This window comes from Meleagris gallopavo, chromosome 15 (genome assembly GCF_000146605.3).
Source record: "Meleagris gallopavo isolate NT-WF06-2002-E0010 breed Aviagen turkey brand Nicholas breeding stock chromosome 15, Turkey_5.1, whole genome shotgun sequence".
NCBI lineage: Eukaryota > Metazoa > Chordata > Aves > Galliformes > Phasianidae > Meleagris > Meleagris gallopavo.
In genome coordinates, this window is record NC_015025.2 from 39,219 (window position 1) to 53,517 (window position 14,299).

Consider the following 14,299-nt stretch of genomic DNA (forward strand, 5'->3'; position numbering starts at 1 on the left):
GGCCGTAGCGACGTTGTCTTTCCCGAAGGTCGCTGGGGCTGTGAGAGGTGCAATTGGCGGGGGAAGGGCCGGTTCGTGTGTGACTGTAGGGTCAGCAGGGCTGTGGTTCAGGCTGCTGGAAGCGGAGTCCTTCAGGCCCCAGTAGCCACACTTGGGCTGTTTGCTCAGCTTTTCCTGTGCTTTCCCCCCACAGCATTTGGTCCGTGGGTTAATGAAAGTGAAATCTAGTTACTGCTCCATCTGTGGGGCTGTCTGGAAAAACAAGTGCAGTTACCCTTTCCGCCTGGAGTGTGGCAGGATGGCCTCAAACAGCTGCTCGCAGGCTGGCCGAGTATCTGCTGTCCAACAACAACAAATGGACAAAGTGTTCCCTGAGCACTGCAGACGCTGAGAACAGACAGAAGGGAAGTGCGTGGCTTGCTCTGTCCTGCCTGGCAGGTCTCATACTGGTTTGCCCAGTTTTGCAAAGAAAAACAGGAGGACTTGCAGCTGGAGGAACTTTCAGTCCATTCACAGTATCTACAGAGCGGTTTTCTTTATGCAGAGAGCCCCGATGCAGTGAGTTCATGTTGCTTAGCGCGAGGGACCTGACGAAGCCCCAGATGAGCCCTCGCAGCGCAGTTCTGAGTGCTGCTTTTGGTTGAGCTGGGCATGGCCAGACGAGGGCAGTTTTGATGTGTGGGGGTGATTGTGGGAACTCAGAGCAGAAGCTGTGGAGCAAGATAAATGGCATGAGAAAGCAAGGCTGAGAACCAAGGACACCTCTGCAAGAGGGAAAACAAAGCGAAGTGAGCTGCGTGATGGCTGTGCAGTAATGGCCCTGGTTGGAGGGAGGGTGCGTGTCCAGGAACGACCCATGGATGTCGTGGATGAGTGCCTGCGTGCCCGGCCCAGGGGTGTTTGTGGAATGGTTTGCTGGCGTGTAAAGGCGGGTGGGAAAGTTAAAAGAGAAAACTTGCGAACGTATGTAAGGCATGTTAGAACCTGTAATAAACAATTTGGATCCATCACATCTGAGTCTGTGCCTCAGACGCTGCAGGACGCAAGGTCACCCTGAGGGCTGCCTGTTTTGCCATGGTTACAAGGTACCCATGGTCTGGAGAGAAAGCTGCTTTTCCAGTGAAGGGCAGTCAAGGGGATGCCTCATCCCCTGCACACTCTAACACTGATTTGTCAGTGCCTGACTTGGCCACGCATGGCTCAGCATCCTGCCGTCCCCTGGCTCTCAGGCTGTTCACCATGAAGGTGACATTGTCTTTCAACCTGGGCTGTGGCTTCCTTCAGGAGGCTTCAAACCTGGCACCTGCATGTTTTCCGTGTGGGTCTGGAGATGAGAAGGGACTGGTGTCATAGGGGTGCACCGGGGAGGGAGAATGGACGGAGCGGGACCTGGCCCCTTTAAGATGGCAGTGCCCATAGGTGGACCTCTAGCAAGTCCCCGTGGCATCACTGCGAGCCTCTGAGGTGCCACCTGGCTGCTGTGATGCCCCCAGCACTGCCTGTGCACCGAGCCTGGGGGCAGTGCCTCCCCTGGGCTGGGCAGCCTGGCAGCCAGCTCGGCTTGTAGCATTGCTGGTCACTCTGTGGGGGCTGCACCTCTTACATTTTGCTGCTTCTTTTAGCACCAAATAACTCCTTGCCATCAATCAGCAGCTTGCTCTGCAGGCCAGGCCGGCCCTGCTGTAGCCCCTGGCACAGCTTTTCTCACAGAGTCTGGCCCAGGGAAGGCTGATGCAGGACCCGCTGTGCCAGCACCAACGTTCAGCAGCCATACCACACCGTGCTTCTGGAGGAGGCAAGCCCACGAAATGCCTTGGGGACTGATGTAGAACTGTTGTTTTTTTTCAACCTGCCTTTAGAAAATACAAATGCTGTGGATAATCCACAGCATGGAACAGCACCTCGGAGACCCACACTTTGCTCCTAACCCAATGCCAGTTTTGGTGTTGGAAAGTAACTGGAGAGATCACTTCAACCCTCCATTTGCCCTTGCTGGGAGCCCTAAGCTGGAGAGAGCTTTTCTTTTTTGGGGGGACAAAGAGGTGGAATCTGTCCTCCTGTAAGAAAAGAAATGCACCTTTCTTTGAGATCTAAGTCTTGCTGAGGACCGCTGTCAGACCAACACAGCACTGATGGTGCCAGCTGAACTTAAACCACAGCACTTACAGCTGGGCAAATAGGCACTGCAGATGCAAGTCTGAGCAATTGAGAGAAATACGCATTTCAGACTCTTGGCTAGCAGTTTGGTTAAAAACTGGGATGCTGGGATTGATGTGGATGTTAACTCCATGTGTGCTCTACCAGAGTTTAAAAGCTCAAGTGTGAGTTGCAGTTGCAGCATGCAAGAGCATCAGGTCAGCCCCAGGAAAGTTTCTGTTGTGCTGGTGGCTCTCAAATTTAGTCTGTATGCACTCACCTTATGGCGAGGATGCCAACCTCTAAGCGCAGAGAGAAGTGACCTTGGGGAACCTGCTGCTTTTCTCTACCACGTCAAATAAGCCCACGTCTCAAACAGGCTTTTTCCGGCATAAGAAAAGCAAAACAGTGTGATCACAAGGGCTTTTTCGGGGAACAGCCACCAGGCTTCGAAAGGACGAACTTCATGTTGGCTTTGAGGATGTGAGAATGGCCAACTAACGTGCAGCACTGGAGGGCAGCACAGCATCGCCGCAGCCGCTGCTGCCCTCCTCCGGTGTGTGATTCCTGGTGGGACCTTCCCACATCCCCAGCCTTGCGAGCACCGTTCTGTGCAGGAACACAGGCACGCTGTTCGGTTGCAGCACAGCCCTGTTTGGCTGCATGCGCACCTATTTGCTCGTTGTATTTCAGCCTCGTGAGCACCGCTGCAAAGCTGACTGTAAAAACCCAGGACCTGCACAGTTATCAATCAGACTGACTTGCTCTTTGGAGGTTAACTGGTGTGAGATCTGAGGATACAGATAAAAATAAGTCCTGATGAACCTTTTTAGCTATTCTCAGCTATCCTTAGACTAACTTTTTACACGGTGTGATAGTGATAGGACGGGGCGGAATGGCTTTAAGCTAAAAGACAGGAGATTTACACTAGGTAACAGGGAGAATTTTTTTATTCAGAGGGTGGTGCGGCGCTGGAACAGCTTGCTCCATCTCTGGAGGCGTTCAAGGCCAGGCTGGATGGGGCCCTGGGCAGCCTGATCTGGTGGGTGGCAGCCCTGCCATGGCAGGGGGGTTAGAACAGGGTGATCTTTAAGGCCTGAGCTATTCTATGATTTCTTGCCAACTGCTCCAAAAGTGTCAGAATGAGTTTGTTGGGTCTGTGAGAGCACCAGCAAAGCCAAGAACCCTTTCTACCTCTTGCTACCAGAAGTCAGGTTTGGGGCCTTTCTAGACGTTCCCTTCATGTCACCATTTATATCCAAGAACGAAACTACGAAACTACTAACGCTTCAAAATTCATTGGCTTTTTCACTAGACAGAAACATGACAGCCAAGGTGCATGCTTGGCACGAGCTCTCAAGACACAGCAGACAGTTGTTCCTGGGAATGTAAGCGAAAATAGGAAACCTCAACACATTTTCCATGATCCAGGCACTAACCACCAGCAAGAGCAGGAGGGAGAAAGCCAGCATCCGCATCAGCTGCTCAGCTTCACAACTTCTCAAAGGAAGTTAGTTCTTCCTTTAAGCCACGTCTCTCCTTACGCTGCTGATACTGGCATGTGAATACATAAGCATTCTTACAGCCCTTTATCATCTTTGTCACTGCAAACTGAATGAATTTAAATGGCTCAAAACTTCTTCTGACTTTGAGCAAAACAGTGATTTTTGCAAGGTCTGTGGGCCAGAGAAACCGTGCAGAGGCTTAAAGAGAAAAAAAGGTCATTTCCCCATGGCAAGCAGTAACCATCCCCAAAGCTTTTAAATGATGCTTGGGATTGATACCCAGACGTGTTTGAGAGGACTTGAAAATGTCAGTCTTTGAAGACAGTAAAAATGTCACCAGGTTGAAGGAACCATCTTGCAGTAAAGGACAGATTCTGTTGTTGCTGAGCAGCACCAGTTGCCTTTCTTAGAGCTTTATTGCTGCTCAGCAATGCAGCAGGAGCAGCCCAACGTGTCCGAGGTGCCCCATCCATCACAGGGCAGCAAGCAGAGGAGCAAGGTTTCCCAGAAGAGCTGGATGATGTTTCCAGCTCTCAAAGTGCCCTTTACAGGAACATGCTTTAGAGGGTCATACCGATGCTGGCCTCTCAACCCCTAAACCCAGCAGTAAAACAGAAGAGGAATTCTCTATCCTTAAACCCAGAGTCGCAGATGTCAGCATCAGCTGGGAGTTCTGAGCAAAACAGGTAGGAGTTAAAAAATCCCCAGGCACACCTGGGAGGGCAGCTCCAAGAGGTGCAGCCCTGCTGGAGCAGAGGGCAGCCTGCTGGCAGCCTGCTCACCCCTACAGAGGGTCTCGTGTGCCTGAAGTGGGGCTGGCTTCTGGCACCCAAAGGGGCCACGTGGGCTGGAACGGGCTTCTCAGCCAAAAACACTTCTCATCCTAATCCTAAACCAACTCTTAGCTCCATCCCCTCCTTTAAATATCGGCTCATATAGCTGGAGTCAGCCTTAACATTCCTGGGACTTCCAGTATAGTGATCTTTAATACATGAATTCCTCCATAAGAAGAGCTCCGAAATCCACTGTATCCAAACAGAAAGGCAAGAATTAGGGAGCACTTTGCCTCCACCTTCCCAGCCCTCTGTCCCTGACAGCTGCTGCATTAGTGCAGACTGCAGGGCAGGCTGCAGTGGTGGCTTTTCATCCGTGGCAAAGAGGACACGTAAGAGCAGGGGTTAAAGACAGAACAGAACCTGCTGGGATAGGAGGAGAGCGGGAAGCCTCGGCCTTGCTTGGAAGCTGTGTCCAAAGTCAGCCCTGGCCCCAGTCCTTGTGCAGCCAGGGTACAGCTGGCTCTGCCTTGCTCACCCAATCCTGACCACGAAATTACCTCCCTGCTCCATGCTGGGCCTCTCCCACCATCGCCGGGTGATGGCGGACCCCACAGAGGTGGTTTCTGGGTTACCGGCCCTTGCAGGGTAGCAGATCTGCTGCTCTCTGACGCCGCATGCCGGGATCGTGCCACCCTGTGGGGTGCTGCCAGCTCAGTCCTGCTACTGAAGGTGAGCTGGGCTGTGGGTGGCTGTGCCAGGCAGCTCTGGGCCGGCATGGTCCCCACTGAACAAGGCCAGGGGCACAGGGCAGCGGTGTCTGTGCTCCAGTCTGACCCTGGCAGAGCTGCATGGGTGACCCGTGGGTCCTGCAGATGAGGGTGTGCTCCACACATCTCCAGCATGAAATACAGGCTGCAGCAAGGAGAGGTTGTATGCAGAGCAATTCAGGGGCTCTAACACCACGTGTGTCCCCTGTGCCAATCTGGTCATCAGCTCTTTGAGCCCTGGATGCACAGGACCTACAGTCACACCGCAGGGCTGTGTGCTCACTGCGGAGAGGAGCAGCAGCAGAAGCCCCCCAGCAGCAACGTGCTGCTGCAGCAAAGAGCACTAAGCCGGGCTGCAGCGCATGCTGGGCTCCTCTCTGCAGTGTTTGGCTGTGGGATGTTTGGCTTGGGGCTGTGCTCCTGTCCTGCAGCGCTCAGGTGCTCAGGTTTAAGACAGCGCCTCACACACAGCTCTGCTCCTGTTGGCAGCCTGGTACCCGAGCGTCCCCAGCCCCAGGTGGTGCGTGGGGATGTCGGGGCTTTTGCATCCCTCTGCCTGAGGTGGTGACAACGGCTGCTGCAGACAGCACTGCAGCACTGCCCCGTGAGCCAGCCAGCAGCGGGCACTGTCAGCTGCCCCAACAGGTCAGCTCTGGTGGAGCTTCCAGTGCTGAGCCTTGCTATCGCTGCCTCTGCACCAGCCCTGCCCGCCGCCACGGCTGTCCCATTGCCATTGCTTGGCCCTGCCTTGGTCCTTGAGCAGCAGCACGAGCTGTGCTGTCAGACGTCAGCACGAGGCCGCAGGAACAAGCTGCACCGTCCCTCTGCGCCCACGCCTGTCCCCAGCGCTGAGGCCAACCTGGCCTTGCTGAGGGTGGTGGTGGGGAGTAGTGCCCGGACCTGACAGCAGCCAGGAGGGAGCGTGTGCTGCTGTGCACGAGTATCCCTGCAGAGAAAAGGACGCAGCTGGGGGCCGCGGTGCTGCTGGCTTCGCTGCCCTGCAGCTGCCGCTGGCTGTGCCCTGCTGCTGAGCTCAGCCCTGGCACCGCACGCTTCCAGCCCAGCAGATGCTCCCGCTCTCCAGAACAGGGGGTGGGCGGTGGGTTCAGGCCAGCATCGCTGCCCCCAGCCCACGCAGGGTGAGCAGAGCCCTCAGAGCAGCACCAGCGTGTTCCCCCCGCCTGCAGGAGGTCCCCACCCTTTCATCTGTCGCTTTTGTCTCTTGTGCAGATGCAGTGCCCAGAGATTAGGCTGCAGATTAGGGCTTTACTGAATCCTGCTGTAGGTTCCAGCTCCAATCCCAGAAGGACCGACGTGCAGCCACATCTCCCTGTAACCTTGCTGGAGTCTGGAGAGGCATTTACCACCCTATGCTGCCCTGTGCATGGGGGATGGAGCCCCAGTATTTGCAAAGACTGTGGCAGCTGCCAGGCTTTGTCCTGGGAAGGAAGGCTGGAGAGAGGCAGGAGCTGAGGCTGCCCAGAGGATGGAGCCAGCCATGGCCTGCGGGCAGCTGAGCTCAGTCCTGCAGCAGCTGACTCCTCCCTGAGGCTGGAAGTGCAGGCTGAGCACCTGGCAGCTCTCACGTGGCCTCATCCTTTTGCTAAAGTCTTGAAAGCTGGGAGGGACCAAAGGGATCGAATCCATGTAGGGATGCTGCAGCACCAGAAGATAACAATCCAACTGAACTGCCTGTCTGCCTTTTAGCAAAAGGGGAAACTGAGGCACAGAGCAGCAGCGTAGAGCTCTGTGGCCTCCCCAGGCTGCTGACAAAGGGGTTTTGGCATCAGGAGGCGGGGGGCATGCGTTGTGTGGGCAAACAGTGTGCATGCTGCTGGGTGCTGAGCAGCACAGTGAACACTCAGTGGGGTGTTCTCACTGCAGAGAGGTCCAGGCGTGTCCCCGTGGGCTGAGTCTCTTAGGTCTAAGCATTTGCCCTAAATCAGCCAGGACTGCTGCTGGAGTGAGGCAGAGTGCACAGCCTGGCACATCACCTGAGGCTGGAGAGACACTGGGTGCTGCAGAAGGCTGCCAGCATAAAGTGACTGCAAGGAAGAGATGCAGGGAGGTTCCTCGTGCTGTAGGAGTGCCCAAAGGCAGAGGTGCCCAGGCCTGATGAGGATGTCTGTGTGTGTAATTACTGCTGGGATGTGTCAGCTCAGGGACCTGGCACACACACACGTGTGGCTGAGACTGGGGCACTGCCAACGAGCCCAAGATTTGGGATCATGCAACTTACTCCCAAGAGGAAAACACTTCACATAATCACAGCATGTGAACATAGAACCATAGAGTGGGTTGGGTCTGGGTTGGAAGGGTCCTTTGAGGACTATGATCATTGAGATCATGGAACCATGGAATCACAGAACAATTGGGTTGAAAGAGCCCTTACAGCTCCCCAGCCCCATCCCTGCTATGGGCTGGCTGCCCCCCAGCTCAGGCCGCCCAGGGCCCATCCACAGCATGGGGCACCTCCAGAGATGGGGCACCGCAGCTCTGAGCAGCAGTGCCACTGCCTCGCCATCCTCTGGGTGAAGGATTTCTTCCTAACATCTTACCTAAATCCCCTCTTTTAGTTTAAAAGTGTTCTCCATAGTCCTGTCACTGTCTGCCCATGTAAAAAGTCATTACTCCTCCTGTTCACACGCTCCACTGCTCCTGGAAGGCTGCAGTGAGGTCTCCCTGGAGCCTTCTCCACACTGAACATCCTCAACACTCTCAATATGACACAAGGAAAAACCAGATTAGAACACACCAAACATTCATGTGTGTACATGAGAAATACACAACACAAATGGTACTGGAAAGCGTGCCTCGGGGCCGCAGGCAGCTGCTCCTGGGTGCCAGGGGAGCACTGGGCTCAGGGGCGGTCACTGCGCAGAGGCTGGGGGAGGTCAGAGGAGCTGACCTGCAGGCTGAGCTCCATGGAGCTGGTGCCCAGGGGAAGCTCCTCCTGCACCATGTACTCCTCACTCTGCTGCTGCTGCAGGTGCCAGAGGATCAGTCTGGACAAGAAGTGGCTCTCGGCCTCTGCCGGTTCTGGAAAGAGGAAAGGCAAAGCCGTGCTCATATCTGTGCTGAGAGGGGCTCTGGGCAGGGCTCTCAGCAGAGCACCCGTGCTCACCTTCATAGGCGATGAGGCGGTACGTCCCCGCGCACTCCCTGGAGCTGCCCAGGATGTCCCGCAGCGTCCTGTAGAACAGCCGGGCCTGCTCCAGCCGCTGCTCCCGGCCGAAGGCTGCACACTCATCCTGCGCCATGGCGTACAGCGTCTGCAGCGGGGACGCAAACTCCAGCACGCAGGGCCTGGGCTGTGGGGAGACAGCGTGGGGAGGGCAGCGCCCACTGAGGCCCCGGTACTGCCGCCCAGAGCTGTGGTGCCCGTCCCTGGAGGTGCCCCATGCCACGATGGGCCCTGGGCAGCCTGAGTTGGTGAGGGGCAGCCGGCCCACGGCAGAGGCGGGGTGGGGGGCTGTAGGGCCCTTCCAACCCAACCGTTCTGTGGTTCTATGGGTTGAGCAGTGCAGCTCAACCTAACCCAAACCCTAACCCTAACCCTTGCCTCCATCCCCAACCACACAGGCAGGACCTCCACCTGGGGACACCTCCCCCACCTGGGGATGCAGGGCTGCCCCAGCATACCTTGTTGTCCTTATCCCTGATCATATACAGGCTCTGTCTGTAGACTCTTCTTTTGATGCCTGCCCGGGTCAGGGTGGTCTCAGGAAGGTCTGCCAGGTACTGGATGTTGCTGTCAGCCTTCTCCAGGTCATCCCAGATGTCACAGTTCAGTGGGACCAGGATGTGGAGCTTCCAGGTGTCGTGGTGTGCCCGCAGCATGGGGTTGACCCTGCTGATCTCTTCCATGCACTCCTTCAGGCCTGGAGGAAGAGTGAGGTTTTGGGGGAGAGCAGCATTGGGGTCTGCTCCTCACTGTGGAAGTGGGAGGGCTGCAGGAGCCATTTCCATCTATAGTGCAGAGCAACAGCTACGTACGTGGCAGAACTATTTTCAGGTAGCCGACATAGTAGGACCAGGCGAGGCCGTGAGCAACATTCTTCTTGGAGCTCTCAGTCAGCTCTGACACCTCCACTGCTGAGAGCTTCTGCAGAGGGAAAAGGAGAAAAAAACAGCAGCGGGGCTCAGAGAGCAATGCCCGTGACAGGATGCAGAGCGGTGGTCCTGCAGATGGGAGGTCAGGGCAGGGTGTGCCCAGCCCCTTCCCAGCAGCACACTGCAGATATGGAGCCAGGTGGCCGAACATCACTGCTGAGCATCCCCTTACCTGCAGCCCGAGGGCAAGGACCAGCAGCTGGCACAGGCAGGCGAGGGCGAGGCGGGGGCTGTGCCCGTTGTCCTCTTGAGGGTCCAGGTAGGCTGAGCCGCCGACAAGGAGCAGGGCCAGGTGCCAGTGTGGAGGAAAGCAGGCACACAGCATCTGCCAGAGGCTGCCATGGTGCCTGGATGGGCGAGGGACAAGAGGTGGGCTGACACCTGGACTGGAGGGGCCAGGTGGGAGTCAGAGACAGGGAGTGGATCCCCCAACGGTGCTCACCTGGAGCGCAGGTGGAAAATCTCCTCTGCCAGGCAGCAGCAGCCCTTGAGCAGCACCCCGAGCTGCAGGGCCGCCAGCTGGGTGCAGGCACGGTAGGTGATGGGCATCAGGGGCTCCCCAATCAGGAACAGTACCACGAAGCACACAGCCAGCAGCACGCACGCTGCATGCCGTGCCCGCCCTGCACGGGGCTCGGGGATGAGCAGGGCAGCAGGGCTGCTCCTTGTCGACAGGTCCTGGGGCATCTGCAAGCAGGAAGTGGGGGCAGCAGCAGCTGGGACCCCCGAGATCCACATCACGGTGGAGTGTGGATGTGCATGCCCAGAGCTCAGTCAGCACTCCAGAGCTTGCAAGCACAGCTCACACCCTGCATGCCCAAATCAGTGCCTCACCGACCACTCTGCTGCCCTGCTGATGCCACCCCTGTGCTAATGCACCCGTGGGCACTCACCAAGATGCAGCTGTGATGCTCGGCACTGGGATGTCTGTGCTGTGGGCAATGGACGCAGCAGTGCTCAGCACGCACAGCCACGGCCTCCACTTCCTCCGGACGCTACTGCTATGCGCAGGGTCTGCACAGCTCTCAGTGCAGGGAGAGGGCAGAGCTGCACGGCTGCTGCAAACCTAATGGAGAACAAAATGAAAACGAAAGCTGCTCTGGCAGCTGTAGGTGGCAAGGGAAGGCGTGGAGCCGCCCAAGCTGGGCACCTGGGGGGTGTCTGTGGCTTCAGGAATGCTGCCCTGGGCAGCTCCGGGGGAATGCTGCAGGTTACAACATGCAGGAGTTTATGGCTCTGGAAAACCCCAGCATCCCTGCCAACTCACAAAGGCGCTGTGCCGGGATAGAATGAGGAAGGAAATTAAATCAAGCTTGTTTTTTGCTTAGAGTGGGTTTCCAAAGCAAGCAGAACTTTGGCAGAAATGGATTCCTCCAGTGAGGCTGACCCACAGCATTCCCCACACAGCCCCAGGGGAGCTTGGGGCTCTGCTCATGGGCACCAAGGGTATGGCTGGAGCTCCTGCCCACCTTGCTTTCCCACCTGGGCACTGCCACAGCCCGGGCTCCTGATGGAGGCAGAGAGCTGTGCGCCTCCCCAATGCCAAGGCTGGCCAAAACAGGCAGATGCCTGCTTCTACCCCTGTATCGTGGGTCTGTTCCCCACTCCCAGCTCCTGCCCGTGGCTGTGCCACTCTCCTGCTTTTTCAATCCCCCCACTCTAATTCTGCCCATCTCGCTTTTGCTTCCAGGCTCTGCCCTGTGCCTGCTCCTGTCTGCACACCCTGGATGCTCTGGTGCTCCTGTTTCCCTCACTCCTTGCTGGCTGCATGCTGCACACAGCCTGCCCTCTCCTTGGAATTTCCTCACACATCCATTGGGGTTCTCAACTCTTTTGTGACACCAAAGCTTCTTCCCTGAGAGATTTTCTCCATTTGATAATAGATAAAATTGTGATTTATCTGCCTTCTTTCAATGTCCTTTAAGCTGCCAGCACCTGCAGTGCCCATGGCAATGGGTTCTTGTGCACGTGTCAGACGGAGGAGTCCTTCTGCTTTTGGGGCTGTTCCAGGCTGCTGCTCTTTGAGGTGTTCCCGTTCTTGTGCTGGGACACCTGCAATGCCCTCAGGTCTCAGGAGCCTTTGCCCTCCTGCCCGTAAGCTGCCTCTCACCCAGCTCCTGGCACAGGGAAGCAGGCATCCACATATTTCCTCACCTCCCATCATGTGGGCGGTGGGCACAGCACGGGGCTGGGTGGAGTGAGATCACAGCAGTGTGATGCTGCAGGTGCACACGCCTTCCAGCCACTTCTCATTTGTAACGGAGAGCCACAGAATCACAGAACTGTTTGTGTTGGAAGGGACCCCCAGAGGCGTCCAGTCCAACCCCCCGCAGTGCACAGGGACACAGGGACACCCGCAGCTCCATCAGTGCCCACAGCCCATCTCGTCTGACCTTGGCTGCCTGCAGGGACGGGGCACTCAATCCCACTCTCAGTGTCACTGATGAAGATATTAAAGAGCATCAGTCCCAGCACGGACCCCTGAGAGCCACCACTTGTCCCTGATCTCCATCCAGACATGCAGCCATTGACCACTGACCACCGTTCTCTAGGTGTCACCTTGTGCATGCCTGGCTTCCTTCTCCCATTGCGCAGTTGTAATTACATGGGGGTGTGGTCACGTTCTTTCCTTGTTCCTCCTCTCCCACCCACTTACAGGAAACCACTGCTGCCTTCTTGGCCAGGACGTGCATCTGAGGGAGGTTTATGGAGGAGAGACACTGGGCAGGAGCCGGTCCTGTGGCACACATCCCTCGTGCTATGAAAATGAGCTTTAGTTTGGTTTGCACCAAAACCAGAACAAGCTCGTGAAAGAACGAACAAAAGAACCATGGAGCTTGGGAGGATGGGGTAGCAATTGCCAGAAATGGGAACCACATCAGCAAAACAGCAAAACGAGCTTCTGTGCCTGCATAGTGGACACTGCGTTTGTTTGGATCGTCGTGCGCTGCAATTCCCCCAAAGCCTTTTTCTTCTTGTAGAAAAATCCATTGCTAAAAAGCAAAACCAGCAGAAAAGCAAACAAAGCCCCCAACGTTGCTTTGTTGAATGAAGAAAAACCTCTGTGTCCTGAGCAGTTTTTTTTGTGCTCCTGTTTCCCTACCGCCTTGCTGGCCGCATGCTGCACACAGCCTGCCTCTCCTTGGGATTTCCTCACACATCCATTGCGGTTCTCAACTCCGTGTTTTTAAGCACATTTAACTGAGACCAGGAGAAAATCACTGCAGAATCACTGCCATCAGGCTTCGAAGTTGTGTCAGTTCTGAGTTTGAGTTGTGGTGTGGTAATGGGAAACCAGGGTGGGGCACGTGGGGCTGTGTGGGGCTGTTTGAGACCCTCTCAGCTCATCTGGTCCTGTGCAGCCACGTCCCCTGTGCACAAATCAGTGATGTGGGAGCACAGGGAGCTGCCGTGGGGGCACAGTGCTGCCTCATGTCCAGCTGCCATCCAGCAGTACCCCAGCCCTGTTCATCGCAGGGGAGTTGGACCAGATGGCCTTTAGAGGTCCGTCAACTCAAACAATTTTGTGATTCTGCAATAACAACTATGAAAATGAATTTTCTACATTCCTTAGAGAAGCTCACATCCATATGGCAGGAAATAAAAAAACATCCCTGGCAGGAAAATGAAACCGAAAGTGTTTTTAAACTGTTACTTTCACAGATGTTGATTATCCAGATTGAGTTCTACAATCACAGAACCCTAGAATGGCCTGGGTTGAAAAGGAGCACAATGCTCATCCAGTCCCAACCCCCTGCTGTGTGCAGGTCGCCAACCAGCAGCCCAGGCTGCCCAGAGCCACATCCAGCCCGGCCTTGAATGCTTGCAGGGATGGGGCATCCACAGCCTCCTTGGGCAGCCTGCCAGCACCTCACCACTCTCTGTGTGAAAATCTTCCTCCTAATATCCAACCTGAACTGTTGTTCAGAGGGCTTTTCAGAGCTCAACAAGGAACAAACAGCAACCCAGGCTGTTTCTGTTGCCACTGTGAGCTCAAGAGTTTTCCAATTTGGTAACAAAATCCACAGAGCTCTGAAAAAGCAGGGCCCAGTCCTCAGGATTTGTGACCTGAAGGCATTCTGAGAACTGCCCAAGCAGCAGCGTAATGTTAAGCAGAAGAGCCAAGCAGGGGGCTGCCCTTCCTGCAATCCCAGGCAGCCAGCGCTGAAGTCCTGACAGCATTCTGGTGCTCTGAGAGCCATGGGCTGTTTTCAGCATGAGAGGGGGATGTGAAGCTGCCGCCTGAAGCATGTCTCTGCTCAGCACAGCTGTCTGTGCTGGGAGACACTCAGTGTGCTAAAGCTGCTAGAGAAAACACCTGAAGTTGTTGTAGAAAGGGCAGCAGCAGCAAAGCCAGCGGGAGCAGTGACTGTCACCAAGAGACAGACCGTGCTCCCCCAGGGCCTTGTGGGGGCTGCAGGATGAGCACAGCCCTGATGCCAGCACTGCACGGGGTGCAGCCAGCAGGTGGACACAGCCAGCAGGTGGATGCACACACCTGCAGTGCAGAGCCGAGTATTTCATCTTCCGATCTCTCCTTTGAACCTTTCACGTGAGAATGAGAAGAGCAGAAAGCAGCCCTGCTGCAGCAACTGAAGGTAAGCAGACAGGTAAGGTTAAAAACCCCGCTGTAATTCACTGTGAACGTCCACTGTACAAGAGAGCAACACACCGGGAACCAGGCTGTCCTCCGATGGCTGAAAAGGAGCAGGAGCTGGAGACTTGCTAGAAAGCCTTACGAGCGCCAACACGAAGTAAAAGGGCTCTCGACATCTTTAATGCAGGATCTGCGCTCAGGGTTACCAACACGGAGCCCACAGGGCGGGGCGGGGCGGCGGCCGTGCGGCCATCAGGGCACCTGGAGCTGCGCGCGGCCTGCCCGGACCTGCGTGCCACCGAGCACGGCCTCCCCAGCTCCAACACAGCCCAGACCCCCGCCCGTATCCGTGCCCACGCGCTGGGCCGAGCACGGCGCAGGCGGCCCGGAACTCCCGCGCGTTCC

At 56.1% G+C, this 14,299-nt stretch overlaps 1 protein-coding gene across 3 annotated transcripts; it reads right to left on the reverse strand.

Annotated features, from left to right (window-relative positions):
• Nucleotides 1-7,928: 7,928 nt before the first annotated feature.
• STING1 (stimulator of interferon response cGAMP interactor 1) lies at nucleotides 7,929-14,282 on the reverse strand. Of its 3 annotated transcripts, none has more exons than XM_010718793.3 (8): nucleotides 13,796-14,282; nucleotides 10,191-10,363; nucleotides 9,740-10,013; nucleotides 9,470-9,644; nucleotides 9,181-9,289; nucleotides 8,827-9,065; nucleotides 8,309-8,495; nucleotides 7,929-8,223 (listed from the first exon to the last, which is right to left on the reverse strand). In XM_010718793.3, exons 3-8 carry the CDS (start codon nucleotides 9,982-9,984, stop codon nucleotides 8,045-8,047), a joined length of 1,134 nt encoding a protein of 377 aa, XP_010717095.1. In that variant the 5' UTR covers nucleotides 9,985-10,013; nucleotides 10,191-10,363; nucleotides 13,796-14,282; the 3' UTR covers nucleotides 7,929-8,044. The 3 variants fall into 3 exon arrangements, with proteins under 3 accessions (XP_010717095.1, XP_010717096.1, XP_019475881.1); XM_010718794.3 differs by having other exon boundaries at nucleotides 9,740-9,984; nucleotides 13,796-14,281; XM_019620336.2 differs by lacking the exon at nucleotides 13,796-14,282 and having other exon boundaries at nucleotides 10,191-13,027.
• Between the last annotated feature and the right edge of the window lie 17 nt (nucleotides 14,283-14,299).

Excerpts from the sequence above, each read along its gene's own strand:
- STING1 (XM_010718793.3), bottom strand. The coding sequence starts at position 9,984 with ATGCCCCAGGACCTGTCGACAAGGAGCAGCCCTGCTGCCCTGCTCATC. Across the intron at positions 9,066-9,180 it reads CCTGAAAATAGTTCTGCCAC|GCCTGAAGGAGTGCATGGAA; the intron begins GTACGTAGCTGT and ends CTCTTCCTCCAG. Across the intron at positions 8,224-8,308 it reads CCGCCTCATCGCCTATGAAG|AACCGGCAGAGGCCGAGAGC; the intron begins GTGAGCACGGGT and ends TCCTCTTTCCAG.